At 42.4% G+C, this 15919-nt stretch overlaps 1 protein-coding gene across 1 annotated transcript in view; it reads right to left on the minus strand.

Annotated features, from left to right (window-relative positions):
- The window catches only part of SWAP70 (switching B cell complex subunit SWAP70), an 84732-nt gene extending 72225 nt beyond the window's left edge, over nt 1-12507 (minus strand). The window contains exon 1 of the mRNA XM_081238635.1: nt 12327-12507. Coding sequence (XP_081094761.1) covers nt 12327-12425 — 99 coding nt within the window. The 5' untranslated portion in view covers nt 12426-12507. The remainder of the gene's footprint in view (nt 1-12326) is intronic.
- Between the last annotated feature and the right edge of the window lie 3412 nt (nt 12508-15919).

Here is a 15919-nt window from a genome sequence, read left to right on the forward strand (position 1 = left end):
GCACACTCCTCAAGGTAAGGGACAATGCTGTATATTTTTCACTTCCCCAGAGTCCCTAGCAAAAGGTATAGATTAAAACCTTCAAATTTATATACTGTTTTGTAGATCAATTTTATTCAACATCAGTGTTTGGTAAGAAACAGTTGGCTAGTAAATGTTCTGTTGTAACACATAGAGGTTGTGAGCTCCATCTATTCAAGCAAGTATATTATTAAAATGTCTTATTAGTCCCATTTAACAGAGAGTCCTAAATACAATAAGCAAAGCAAATTCCCCAAAGTCACCCCGGTGAAGAACTTCAGAATTCCAACCTAGTTCGATCTAACAGCCTGGTGTCCCATTATCTAACAGCATTTTCTCCAATCATCACTGAAGGAAGTCACTGAGAGTTAAGTCAGCTGCCTACCAGCTCCTGCTCTCAACTCCAATGTAACAGCATCTGCCTGAGACATACAACACCCTATGAATGAAAAGCACTGATGAGGAATAGACTGGGAGTTTGGGGTTGGTAGATGCAAACTATTACATTTAGAATGAATAAACAAGGTCCTAATGTATACCACATGTATAGCAATATCCTGTGATAAACCATAATGGAAAAGAATATAAAAAAAGAATGTATGTATGTGTATAACTGAGTCACTTTGCTGTAGAGCAGAGATTGGCAAAACACTGTAAATCAACTATACTTCAATTAAAAAAAAAAAAAAAAGGACTGATGGAGATGTGCTGCCTGGTAATGCAGGTAGTGCTCCATCCTCCCGGAGGTGCCTACCCCGTGAAATATAATACCTTCGACATTGTCCATCTGACAGAACAACTTTTATCCTAACGCTGTCACTTCTGGTTGGTAAGCCACTGTGGCTGTAAAGCTAAATATTCCTAAGGAAGCAAAGGGTAAAGAAGGCATAGAAGAACCTGGAGACGAAAAAACTAATTTTTCTGACATTGTAGAAATCTCTTCCTAACTGTAAGATCTCCTTATATGAAATTTGACTATATGCAGATTTACTCCCAAGTACCTTTCTACAATTAAAAATTAATTTCTGAAAACTGCAGTTTCCAGTAGACACAGATTTGGGGTTAAAAAAAAGTAATCTGAAGGTAGAATGAGAAGAAGGAAATAAAGCAGAAAGCAGAGGAGAAAAATAGATTTATGAAATGAAGCCTTGGGAAACATAATTGAAGCTGAGGCAAAGACTAACTTAGACTTATGTTGCAGGATTCAGATTCCAATGTGTTAATAATCATTGAAGGGATTACAATAACCCTCGCGGGGGGGGGGGGGCGGGGGGGGATGGGGAATGAGAGGGCAAACTGAATAAGTGAGAAAAGGTTATTCAAAGCCTCTTCCGTCTCTAGCTTCCAGTTACTATGCACCTCTGGGACTGCAGTAAGACCCCAAAGGAAATACAAAATGGGGACCAGGAAGGTTAAGAGCCTCTGAGTCATAAGATTAGAAATGCACTGGCTATTAAGATGGAAGGCCACACACACAAAAGTGCCTCTTGGATTGCGTATTATCCTCAATAAAGCAAAAGTTTACATATATTTCAAAAAAACAAAAACTTCCAGTCTATCTTACCGAAAAGTTTCTAGCAAGTAAGAAACGGAAAAAGGAAATAACCCAGAATCCATTATTACCATTTTAAGATTTTTAAATGTCTCTTACATGCTCTTTATTTGGAGAGCTGTCTTTACTGTTTCATTTTGGTGAGATACAAAAAATATTTACAAAGACTTTCACAGGTTCGCTTCTGGGTCATGCTCTGGTTCTCTAAATGGGGTTTTTTTTTAATTAGATTTTTAGAACAGAAACAACTTTAACCACAGGGGTTAACGAAACATAACACTAAAGATTAGGGAGGGAATACTATACATGCCAAGTTCACAAGAATTAACCAAATCTTTTACATTGTGTTTCACACAATAAAAGCCCTTTACTGCAACTTGCTTCCTTTATATTTTCAACAGACCACTGGCCTGGCTCAATTACTTTTGTAACTAGCAAGATTAAAAATTTTTGAAGCTAAATGCCTACATGGGAACAGAACACATGACATTATTCACAAGATACGCAAATCAACTGCAGGGCAAAAATTAAAGAACATTTAGCTGAAAATCTATCATTGAGAAATGAATAAAGATTCAAACTACTCATGTTGTTCCTCAATTTTTTTTCATTTACATCCTCACTAGTTGTGAGCTCTTTTACTTCAAAAGGGCACAATTTAAAACAAAACAAAACCCTGCATTTCTAAAAACAACAGGATAAGAGTGCAGAGCCAATAAGCTTATTCAAGACATTTCCAGCACTGACATGTAATTCACACTGCAACCATAATTGTAAAGTAAAATTATAAAAGACGTTGGAAAACTATCACTAGATTTTGCCATATTTAAGAAGACAACACTAACTATAACAATAAGAGTACTAATTTTAAGGTACTTTTTTATTGAAGTATAGTTGATTTACAATGTTCTGTTAGTTTCAGGTGTACAACAAAGTAATTCAGTTATATATATACAGATATATATTCTTTTCCAGGTTCTTCTCCCTTATAAGTTATTACAAAATATTGAATATACTATACATATTATGTATAGTAGTGTGCATATGTTAATCCCAACCTCCTAACTTATCCTTCCCTCCTCCTTTCCCTTTTGGTAACCACAAGTTTGTTTTCTATGTCTGTGGGTCTGTTTCTGTTTTGTAAATACGTTCATTTGTATTTTTTTTAAGATTCCACATATAAGTGATATACGATATTTGTCTTTCTCTGTCTGGCTTACTTCATTTAGTATGATAATCTCTAGGTCCATCCATGTTGCTGCAAATGGCACTGTTTCATTCTTTTTTATGGCTGAGTAATATTCCATTGTGTGTGTGTGTTTGTGTGTGTGTGTGTGTGTGTATACATATATATATATACACACTACATCTTCTTTATTCATTCATCAGTCAATGGGCATTGTAAACAGTGCTGCAACAAACACTGGGATGCATGTACCTCTTTGAATTACAGTTTTCTCCAGATATATGCCCAGGAGTGAGATTGCTGGATCATACGGCAATTTTATTTTTAGTTTTTTAAGGAATCTCCATACTGTTCTCCAAGTGGCTGCACCAACTTACATTCCCATCAACAGTGTAGGAGAGTTCAATTTTAAGATACATTTTGATTTCTGGAAGGAATACAAAAAAAACTAGTAACAATGGTTACCTCAGGGGCAGGTAACTAGTGTGGGCCAGGGGTTGGAGGAAACTTACTTTTCACTTTTGTAAATGCCTTTTAGTACATTATGAATTTTATACCATATGTAAATATGAGCTATTCAAAAAGTTTCTTTTTGATGTACATTTGTTTAAATGATAGGCTTCACCTTTTCAACTTCTTGGAATTGCATGTATTTCTAAGTAACACTGGAGATTTAGTATCTTTCTGCAAGACCATCAAAATTCTAAATAATTTGAAGATAATTTTTAAACAGCACTGGAGAAGAAAATAATTGTTGCTTCTCCTTCAAACAATATGTCCAATACCTATTTCCCTTATGACTTTTGCAAATTTACATAGCCTAAAAGTAACAATGTCTGTTTCAGATGGCATATTAATAAAGTTTACTAAAATATGGAATCCACACATAAATGTCCCTCATTAAAAAAAAAAAAGGACAAAAGAAGGGCACAAATATCAAAACCAAGGGAAAAATTGGTGAAAAAAAGTTCAATAATGTTTACTCAGCCACCTACATGTATGTAGCACCTTCCTATAGATATAAAGAAAAGTTTCCATCAAAATTTCTCCCAGGGGCTTCCCTGGTGGCACAGTGGTTGAGAGTCTGCCTGCCCATGCAGGGGACACGGGTTCGTGCCCCGGTCCGGGAAGATCCCACATGCCACGGAGCGGCTGGGCCCGTGAGCCATGGCCGCTGAGCCTGCGCGTCCGGAGCCTGTGCTCCGCAACGGGAGAGGCCACGGCAGTGAGAGGCCCGCATACCACAAAAAACAAAAACAAACAAACAAACAAAAAGAATGTGTTTCTGAAGATTTCTCTCCCACCATAAGCCTATTGCTATCTACTTCAGCAGCTGAAAAGTAGATCTCCACACAATTAGAACAAGCTTAACTTAAAACAATAACTTAGTTTAGTATCCCTCTGTATTCTGGCCTGAAAAATAGTGACAGCAAATCAATGACAATTAAAATAATGAGTTGCAGGCTTCCCTGGTGGCACAGTGGTTAAGAATCCGCCTGCCAATGCAGGGGACACGGGTTCGAGCCCTGGCCCGGAGCAACTAAGCCCATGTGCCACAACTACTAAGCCTGTGCTCTGGAACCCACATGCCACAACTACTGAGCCCGCGTGCCACAACTACTGAAGCCCATGCACCTAGAGCTCGTGCTCCACAATAAGAGAGGCCACCGCAATGAGAAGCCCGCGCACCTCAACAAAGAGTAGTCCCTGCTCGCCGCAACCAGAGAAAAGCCCACGTGCAGCAATGAAGACACCACACAGCCAAAAATAAAAATAAATAAAATAAATAACTTCATTAAAAAAAATGAGTTGCCTTCTAAAAATCCAATTACAGATTAAGCTAATAGAGCTGATGACTGCTATGGGGGTGCACAGGCTGACTGTGCGGGTGGAGACCTATACAGCTACAACTCAGGTAGGGAGCCAGAAATGCCACAACTGGAGCCAAAGAGACAGAGGTCCCCTGGAGAGGGTACACAAATTGCCAGGAGGAAGCTCAAGGAAATCACAGGAAATGTGGGAGGAAGAGGGAGAAAGAATCAAGGTAAGGACAGTGAGGCAGAGTTGGTTCCCTATTTGTTGGAGGGCATGGAGGTGAGAAGGGGTGTTCTTTAATGAAGATCAAGATATTGACCTGCAAAGACCTCATGCGCAGCTGTTTTAACATGAAACGTCACTGTGGCTAGAGCAGGGGTCCCCAACCCCCAGGCCGCAGACTAGTACCTGTCCACAGCCTGTTAGGAACTGGCCGCACAGCAGGAAGTGAGCGGTACACAAGCGAAGCTTCATCTGCCATTCCCATCGCTCCCCACTATTTGCATTACCACCTGAACCATACCCTGCCGCCGCCCTGTGGAAATACTGTCTTCCACAAAACCAGTCCCTACTGCCAAAAAGGTTGGGGACTGCTGGACTAGAGGACAACCCAACATCTGCTTCTATAGTAGCTTATGTAAGTCACAAGTAGTTTTTAAATTCTGTGCTCTGTATTTTTATCTTATTGCTAAGTTTAATGAAAATCTATGTTTGCCTCAACAAATATCTTTTATTTTTAATAAATTTTTTTGGCTGCGTTGGGTCTTTGTTGCTGCACACGGGCTTTCTCTAGTTGCGGCGAGCGGGGGCTACTCTTTGTTGCAGTGTGCAGGCTTCTCATTGCAGTGGCTTCTCTTGTTGCGGAGCACGGGCTCTAGGTGCACGGGCTTCAGTATTTGTGGCACGCGGGCTCAGTAGTTGTGGCTCACGGGCTCTAGAGCGCAGGCTCAGAAGTTGCGGCTCTCGGGCTTAGTTGCTCCATGGCATGCAGGATCTTCCCAGGGATCAAACCTGTGTCCCCTGCATTGGCAGGCGGATTCTTAACCACTGCACCACCAGGTAAGTCCCAACAAATATCTTTCTTATGTTAATTTTTTCTTTGTATTTTAAGTTTCAAAATTTATACAGATGGTAATTTTTGTTTTACTCAAAAATATGCTATTACTCTTCAATAAGTGGTGCTGGGAAAACTGGACAGCTACATGTAAAAGAATGAAATTAGAACACTCCCTAACACCATACACAAAAATAAACTCCAAATGGATTAAAAACCTAAATGTAAGGCCAGATACTATAAAACTCTTAGAGGAAAACATAGGCAGAACACTCTATGACATAAATCACAGCAAGATCCTTTTTGACCCACCTCCTAGAGAAATGGAAATAAAAACAAAAATAAACAAATGGGACCTAATGAAACTTAAAAGCTTTTGCAAAGCAAAGGAAACCATAAACAAGATGAAAAGACAACCCTCAGAATGGGAGAAAATATTTGTAAATGAAGCAACTGACGAAGGCTTAATCTCCTTTAATATGAGCTGCGCAATATCAAAAAAACAAAAAACCCAATCCAAAAATGGGTGGAAGACCTAAACAGACATTTCTCCAAAGAAGATATACAGATTGCCAACAAACACATGAAAGGATGCTCAACATCATTAACCAGTAGAGAAATGCAAATCAACACTACAATGAGGTATCACCTCATACCGGTCAGAATGGCCATCATCAAAAAGTCTACAAACAATAAATGCTGGAGAAGGTGTGGAGAAAAGGAAACCCTCTTGCACTGTTGGTGGGAATGTAAATTGATACAGCCACTATGGAGAACAGTATGGAGGTTCCTTAAACTAAAAATAGAACTACCATTCAACCTAGTAATCCCACTACTGGGGATATACCCTGAGAAAACCATAATTCAAAAAGAGTCATGTACCACAATGTTCATTGCAGCTCTATTTACAATAGCCAGGACATGGAAGCAACCTAAGTGTCCATCGACAGATGAATGGATAAAGAAGATGTGGCACATATATACAATGGAATATTACTCAGCCATAAAAAGGAACGATATTGAGTTATTTGTAGTGAGGTGGATGGACCTAGAGACTGTCATACAGAATGAAGTAAGTCAGAAAGAGAAAAATAAATACCTTAGGCTAACACATATATATGAAATCTAAAAAAAAAAAAATGGTTCTGAAGAACCTAGGGGCAGGACAGGAATAAAAATGCAGACGTAGGGCCTCCCTGGTGGCGCAGTGGTTGAGAGTCCGCCTGCCGATGCAGGGGATACGGGTTCGTGCCCCGGTCTGGGAGGATCCCATATGCCGCGGAGCGGCTGGGCCCGTGAGCCATGGCCGCTGGGCCTGCGCATCCGGAGCCTGTGCTCCGCAACGGGAGAGGCCACAGCAGTGAGAGGCCCGCATACCGCAAAAAGAAAAAAAAAAAAAAAAAAAAAAAATGCAGACGTAGAGAATGGACTTGAGGACACGGGGAGGGGGAAGGGTAAGCTGGGACAAAGTGAGAGAGCGGCATGGACATATATACACTACCAAATGTAAAACAGATAGCTAGTAGGAAGCAGCCGCATAGCACAGGGAGATCAGCTCAGTGTTTTGTGACCACCTAGAGGGGTGGGATAGGGAGGGTGGGACGGAGACGCAAGAGGGAGGAGATATGGGGATATATGTATACGTATAGCTGATTCACTTTGTTATACAGCAGAAACTAACACACCATTGTAAAGCAATTATACTCCAATAAAGATGTTTTTAAAAATGCTATTAGTTAACAATGAGATATCATCTCACACCAGTCAGAATGGCCATCATCAAAAAATCTAGAAACAAATGTTGGAGAGGGTGTGGAAAAAAAGGAACACTCTTGCACTGCTGGTGGTAATGTGAATTGGTACAGCCACTATGGAGAATGGTATGGAGGTTCCTTAAAAAACTACAAATAGAACTACCATATGACCCAGCAATCCCACTGCTGGGCATATACCCTGAGAGAACCATGGTTCAAGGAGAGACATGTACCAAAATGTTCATGGCAGCCCTATTTACAATAGCCCGGAGATGGAAACAACCTGAGTGTCCATCATCGGATGGATGGGTAAAGAAGATGTGGCACATATATACAGTGGAATATTACTCAGCCATAAAAAGAAATGAAATTGAGCTATTTGTAATGAGGTGGATGGACCTAGAGTCTGTCATACAGAGTGAAGTGAGTCAGAAAGAGAAAGACAAATACTGTATGCTGACACATATATATGGAATTTAAGAAAAAAAAATGTCATGAAGAACATAGGGGTAAGACAGGAATGGAGACACAGACCTACTAGAGAATGGACTTGAGGATATGGGGAGGGGGAAGGGTAAGCTGTGACAAAGTGAAAGAGCGGCATGGACATATATACACTACCAAACGTGGGGTGGATAGCTAGTGGGAAGCAGCCGCATAGCACAGGGAGATCAGCTTGGTGCTTTGTGACCGCCTGGAGGGGTGGGATAGGGAGGGTGGGAGGGAGACGCAAAAGGGAGGGGATATGGGAACATATGTATATGTATAACTGATTAAATTTGTTAAAAAGAAAAAAAAATGCTATTAGTTAATAATAAAATTTAGGTATAAAAAATAAGCTTTTTGACTTGTGGTTGCCAAGTGGAAGGGGAGGTGGGAGAGGGATGGACTGGGAGTTTGGGATTAGCAGATGCAAACTATTATATATAGAATGGTTAAACAACGAGGTCCTACTGTACAGCACAGGGAACTATATTCAATAGCCTGTGATAAACCATAATAGAAAAGAATATGAAAAACAATGTATATATGTATAACTGAATCACTTTGCTATACAGCAGAAATTAACACAACACTCTAAATCAACTATACTTCAATAAAGTAAATTTTCAAAATTAAAAAAAAAAATTTTTTTAATAAGCTTTTTGGGGACTTCCCTGGTGGCACAATGGTTCAGAATCCGCCTGCCAATGCAGGGGACAAGGGTTCGAGCCCTGGTCCAGGAAGATCCCACATGCCCTCGAACAACTAAGCCCGGGCGCCAAAACTACTGAAGCCCGTGCACCTAGAGCCCGTGCTCCGCAACGAGAGAAGCCACCGCAATAAGAAGCCCTCGCACTGCAAGGAAAACCCAACACAGCCAAAAGAAAAATAGTAAGATTTTTGTACTAAACTGGGGGCCCTCAAGGAAAATATTTACTAATTATAGCAGCGACCCAAACGCATTTATCTAAATGAGTACTGTACTGCAAAGAAATCTCCCTAAAAGTCAAAAATAAATTTATTCCCAAGATGATGCCAATACTCCAAACTTTCACAACTTCTCTTCACAAAAGAAGAAATAATGTAGTTTATGAGCTACGGCAGGGAAGAATCAATATCATTACAATCTCCAAAATATATGTACATAATAATAATAAATTAACTCTCAAAGATAACAGTCGATGTTTTCCTTGAAAATCTCTTCTTCCTCAGCACCAGTGTTGCCCCAAAGTGGTTCTTATATCCCATTTCTGGTCCCCTGGCTTCCATTCTTCCTCTCACCACCTACTCTAGCCATTTCCCAAGGCCACTGTTGAACCTCTTCTCTCCTTTTTCCAAGCTTCAACTACCAAGATCCTGTACCAACAGCCCCACACTTACCCAAGGACATCATCTCCAGCTAAACATCCATCCATCAAAAACTCTTTCTTATACATACACACAAACACACTCATATCCTACACTCCAATCAAAATAAGTTACACAGAAGTCCCTATAAATGCCTGATTAATTCCTGTGGCCTGCAGTAGTTCATAGGGATCCCTTAGAGCTAAAAGCAGTCAATAAATACCCATTGAAAGAATGAATGAATGAATGAGTGAATAGGATGGGCTTAATCCTCCCCCCATTTCCACGTAATCACATTCTAGTTTCTTCAGAGGCAATTTCAAAGCTTTTTCATGAAGTAATTCCACCAGTAAAAAGTACTGGTCTCTTCCTCTAAAATCTCATGGGCTCTTATCCTCTATCATATTCATCATGGGCTCTTATCTTCTATCACATTCAACATCTTCCTCTCCATAGTATTCCTGTACTTCTTATCTCTACCACCAGATCTTACATTTTTTAAGGATAGGGTAATTGCCTAAGTAATCTAATCTATATATATACACAGAAAGACAGAGAGAGACTTCTCTAACGGTTGCCTATTCTTTTAGTTTGCCTACCAACATTTAAACTCTTTGAAGGCAAAAATTCCTATGTTTCTTTTTCCCCCACCTTCACTATCATATCACCCTTAGAATTAGACACAGTATCTAATACATGAAGTGTCACCACTCACGTCAAACTGTGAAGGTAATTCAAAAAGACAAGTGTCCAAAGTATTTTAGAATGCCCATACAGTTTTCCAAAGCGATAAATTTTAACCTCACTTTGGGTATGCAATTTTTAGTCTGCTATTTAATAAATCAATTGTATGATATTTCCTCCAAGGAGATATTAACTCTTAAGAGCCTAAAAATACGGATCTTTTTATGAAATTAGCATGGCACCTTACACAAAGTATACGCAAAAGGTTATTTATGAACAAATGAATGAATGAACAAATTAAGGCAAAAACTCTATTCCTAGCCAATGGATCAATGAACGTCAAACTTTAGAGTCAAAACTCCAAAAAGGAGAGAACTAAATAGAAACTTTTTAATATTTCCAATTCCAGAAACACTGGCAAGATGAACAGAACTCAATCAATCCCAAAATCTCTCAGTTAAGCAGACAAAGAGACAAAATACAACTGCACCTTTGCATTATCAACATCCTGTGGGTAAAAGCTATGCACTAGGATTTAATACTTCCTGCCAAGCCTGCAGTCAAGAATCCTCTGGACACTTTTTCCATAAGCAGCCACAAAGACAAATTTGAATGGTGTACAACAAAAGTAATAGAAAATATTTCGTTGATGCCATCAATTGGAAGAGAAAAAAATGAAAAAATCGTGAAAACAAAACAAACAGAAATCAAATAGTCAAATGGTAACCCAAAATCGAACATCATAATTAAATGTAATTGGTCTAAACACACCAATTAAAAGATTGTCAGAATGGATTAAAAAAAAGAACAAGACCCAACTACATGCCATCTACAAGAAGCTCACTTTAAACATAGTGGTATAGGTAAATTAAAAGTAAAAACAGTAAAGAGTAAAATGCAACTCTATTCATAATCACCAAAAAATGCAAATAACACAAATGTTCTTCAAGGGTGAATGGATTAACTACGGTACATCCATACAATGGAATATTGCTTAGCAATAAAAAGAATTATTGATACACAACAACATAGGTGAATCTCTAAGGCATTATGCTGAGCAAAAGAAGTCACTGTCAAAAGGTTACATACTGTATGACTCCATTTTTATGACACTGTAGAAGAGACAAAACTATAGCAATTAAGAACAGATCACTGATTGCCAGCAGTTGAGGAAGAGGGGGGCAGCATGAGGGAACGTTTGGGGATGATGGACTGATGGAACCCTGATTTTGGTAGTAGTTATACAAATCTATATATGTTAAAACTCAGAACCATCCACCAAAATAGTCAATTTTACTCTGTTAATTTAAAAAATAAAGTCAAATAAAGATTAAATGGATGATCTCTATGAATCCTTCCAGACTATGTTTTTATGAATGAGAAAAAAAAGAAAAGGGTAAAAGGAAAACAGGCAGAATGCTAAGTCCTACTGGCATAAAAGCCACTAGTCATAAGAACCTCCTGATTACTGCACAAAATATACAAAGCAAACTCAATCTTCAGAAATTCACTCCCAGAAGAGGCTAAGAAAACCAGACATTCAGATCCAAAATGTGTATATTTTTAAATGCCTATGAATGGCTCTTCTTGTCTGTTTCCATATTTTACACTTTCAAGAAGCTGCCAATTTCTCCTGGCTAAATGCCACTTACCCTGCTTGGGGTTACTTAATTTACAAGCATTCCTTTATTTATACCTTATACGCTCATTTAATGATGGGGTCTTTGGCAGTCACAATAAAGACTCTGCAAAAGCACTTGCTTTTGCAAAGTGCCAGATAAGAGCTCCTCACCCGGAAACTAAGGTCCCTGCGGCACAGGGCACACCCTCGATTCGTTCCAGACCTGAGGACGCTAGGTCTTCCTCCCTAGTCGGAAAGGGTACCCCACCGCCAAAGCGCCCCAAAATTGGAGGCCGCTGCGGGCCGGGCTCTGGGGCACTTCACTCTTCTCAGAACTGCCTGGTTGCCTAGAGGGCATTTGGCCGTTTTGAGAACTGCCCCGGTGTGGAGCGTGCCCCTTAGAGGGCTCTGACCCGTCACCTTGGGCAAGTCCCTTCCTCTCCCAGAGCAGGGAGGAAACTTTGGATAGGTTTCCTAAGGGAGCTTCCCACCGCCCTCTCCGAGTCAAACTTTCTGGGCCTCCCGCGCCAACAGGGAGACCAGTTCGCCCCTCAGAGCCCCCCACCCTTGCTCACCACGAGCCCTGAGGGAACTAACGCACCGGTCCGAGCGCGAGGCCCGAAAGCAAGAGGGAGGCGAAAAATGCCAAATCCCGGTCTCCGCTCCCTCCACCCCGAGCAGGCCGCTCGGCCGCATTCCGGTCCGCCATTCCTTATGGTCACCGCCCGCCTGCCCGCTTCCACCCGGTGGTAGTAGAGCACGCGACGGGGAGGGGAGAGTGCGGGCCCGCGGTAGGCGGGTGCGCCCACCTTGAGCTGGGACTTGGAGACCTTGCCGCTGTGGTCCAGGTCGAGCGCGGTGAAAGCATGCCAGATGGCCTTGAGCAGCTCGTCCTTCAAGCCGCCCATGGCCGCGGCCCTGATACCCCGGCTGCCGCGACTGTCCTGCCAGCCGCTCGGCGAGTCTGACGCCCCTGGCCTCTGCCGCCACCGCCCGCCGCGCTGTCACCTGACAGCGGCAGACCCCGCCCCCGCCGGGCCCCGCCCACTCGGCGCCCGCGGGGAACCGCGCTGTGCAGCTGGAGCGCTGGGTCCGGTGGCCTGCCTCTCCCAGCCGGTGGGGACGCCCGGCGTTTTTTCCCGGCTAGAACGGCAAACGCCACCAAGCATCCCCCTAGTGCTCCCAAGACCAGCTCGGGCCATTTTCGGTGCTCGCATGCCCCCCAAACAAGGGCCCCTATCCCGAGAAAAAATATGAGAGTCCAGCGTCCCACAGTGAAAAATGGAGCCCTGCTCCTGACCCGGGGACGGGGTCACTGTCTAAAGAGGCCAGACAAGATCCCCAAAAGTCCCCGGTCAGGGGCTCAAATGCTGGCACAGTACCTAGTGGGAGAGGAGGGGGAGGGGAAGCAGGGAAGGGCCTCAAAGGAAGTTGGTTCATGCATTTCGCAAACGTCTCTTGATGCCTACTGTGTAGTGGTCTCCGGGGGCAAAGAATTGAGGTTTAAGGTGGGTTTAGAAATCAGAGGGTCAGGCAACCTTTTCTAACTCTCAGCTGTTGAGGGACAGTTCACAATTTAGGAAGGGTTTGATGTGGGTAATGCTGCTGTTTCCTGATGTTTCTGTGCTTGCATAATAGGAGATCTGGAAGGACCCCAGCAAATCACTCCACCCATCTTACTAATCAGAATGGTTGGACCGTTTAAAAGAACCTATCTATGCCCGGAAGAGGGTCCTCCTCATTGTAGATGTTCATTTGATATCTGTTAACAATGATCACTTGACCTCTTTGGGCTTCAAATGTTCCACGTATGAAACGAGCCTGGCTGCTCCAGACGTTCTGGAAGGGTTCTCCTAGTGCTCACATCCTAAGATAATAAATATCGCTGGCTGACTCCAGTCTGATTAAGTCACCAGGCACAGTGCCTTGCATCTCCAATCCAAGACCAAATCTGGACAAAATGGAGAGAAAAACAAATACCAAGAGTTTTCAAAGGGAAACGGTTCTCAGATGAAGTTTGGTTTTGTTTTCCTCTTTTATGTTCCTAAATGCACATATATGAACTTTATTAAAAGAAAAAGGGCATCATAAGGAAGGGGGATTTGGAAAGAGCAGAAAAGGAAGGAGCAGCTTCAGTGAGCTTCAGGCCAAAGGGAACTTGGTGGGGCAGAGGAAAGGATGGCCCAGTTGAAGGGAAGGGGCAAAAGCAGAGGGACTGTCAGTCTCTCACTGTGAGGGCCCTAGAGGCCCCACTTCTCCATTTGTCAGGACTTTTCTTGCTCTGCCAGAATCCAGTCTCTATCAATGATCTTCCCCAACTCCAGCTCAAGTCTGCCAGTCAACAAAAACACAGGATTTAACCTCTAATTTCTTCATGCCAACTCAGCTTTCCCTAGGTAGTGACAAAAAAGAAACCCTCCTAATTCTCAAGGTTCAGATTAACCACTAGATGACACTCCTTCTCTCTCTGTATCTGGAAGCACCAAAAAGATATTTCAAAGCTTTGGTGTGTGTGGGGGGGGTCACATGACCGGTACATTCTGAACTTTCAAATTCCTACTTCTTGGACTTCCCTGGTGGCGCAGTGGTTAAGAATCTGCCTGCCAATGCAGGGGACACGGGTTCGAGCCCCAGTCCGGGAAGATTCCACATGCCGCAGAGCAACTAAACCCGTGTGCCACAACTACTGAGCCTACACTCTAGAGCCCGCAAGCCACAGCTACTGAGCCCACGTGCCACAACTACTGAAGCCCGTGTGCCTAGAGCCTGTGCTCTGCAACAAGAGAAGCCACCGCAATAAGAAATCCATGCACCACACTGAAGAGTAGCCCTTGCTCGCCGCAACTAGAGAAAAGCCCGTGCACAGCAACAAAGACCCAATGCAGACAAAAATAAATAAATAAATAAATGTATATATTTTTTAAAAAGTCTTACTTCTTCCACAATCCCCACTCTCATAATCTGAACAAATTTTAAAGCAAAATGATGTCATGGAAGGAGCTGTACTTTGGAACCTAACAGATTATATTAATTATCTACTGCTGTGTAACCAACTAACCCAAAATTTAGCAGCTTAAAATAATAATAAACATTATCTCATATTTTCTATGGGTCCAGAATTTAAAGGCCATACAGTTCTGGCCTGAGGTCTCCTGAGAGGTTTCAGTCAGGGTATGGGACTGTAGTCCTCTGAAGGGGAGGCTGGTGCTGTAGAAATTACTTGTACCATGGCTCACCCACATGGACTTGTTCACAAAAGGCCTCAGTTCCTCCCTGTATGGGTTCACCTACAGGCTACTTGAGTGTCCTTACAACATGTCAGCTGGCTTTTCCCAGAGCAGGTGGTCTAAGAAAGAGAAAGGTGGAAGCTGCAATGTCTTTTATGATCCTGCCTCAAAAGTCACTTATCATCGTTTCTGCAATATTCTACTGATTACTCAGGTCAGACCTATTTAAGGTGGGAGGGGAAATACAAAAGAGCATGAGTATCAGAAGGCAAGAACCACTGGGACCCATCTTGGAAGCTGGCTACCACACAGATGTAGGGCAGAATCCAGACTCCACCATTTGCTTACCTATGAGCAAATATGAGGCTTCATTTCTTCATATGTAAAGTGGGAATGCTAATATTTACCTTGCAAAACTGTGATGAGGCTTCAATGAGACACTAGTACATATGAGACACAGGATGCTGGTACCAGGCAACTGCTGATATTTGGCTCATGTGGTGGTTTTGTGCTGTGTCAACTTAACTAAACTGAAATTTAGTTCCCCAAATTTCCCTTCCCAGTCTGGTTGCAAGATAGGATTGGTCACAAGAGAAATTTGTGTAAGATTTGAAAGGAGCAAGTGAAGCAGCAGCCCGTGTGCTCTGAAGATGCCAGGTACCAGCTGCAGATTGTAAACTTGTTACTGACCTGCTGGCACACTGTTGGTGCAGAGCAGCAACTGGTCGCCAGCTCCTCCAGCTCCCACCACATCTCCTATTTCAGCTTCTCCAAGCCTCTGGGGCAAGGCACACATGTAGTTCTGTGGTAAATGCATCAACTTCTCCTACAGACCACCTGCATCAGCAGCATGAGAGATAGCTATGGGTTCCATTTTGTCCTCATAGGTTCCAGTTTGTCCTTGTGGATTCTAGTTTGCCCTCACTCTCCCCCAGTTCAATCCAAGCTGTCTTCCTGACTGCTAGCCCTGATGACCTATCAGTTTCAGGCCTATCTGGATGCAGAGGCTACAGCCTTCCATAGAATTCTTCACCAGCTTTCCTTTGTGATCCCTGGTTAGTTTCCTTTCATCCTCCAGCCATCTCCTTCCAGACTTTTTCTCCCCCAGTTTTTCCTACAATTGTGCTGTATTTAATCCCTGGGATAAATCCTGTATTCCTTAGTGGTGCTGCTTC

Source organism: Mesoplodon bidens (genome assembly GCF_964165515.1).
Source record: "Mesoplodon bidens genome assembly, chromosome: 7".
In the NCBI taxonomy this organism is placed as follows: Eukaryota; Metazoa; Chordata; class Mammalia; order Artiodactyla; family Ziphiidae; genus Mesoplodon; species Mesoplodon bidens.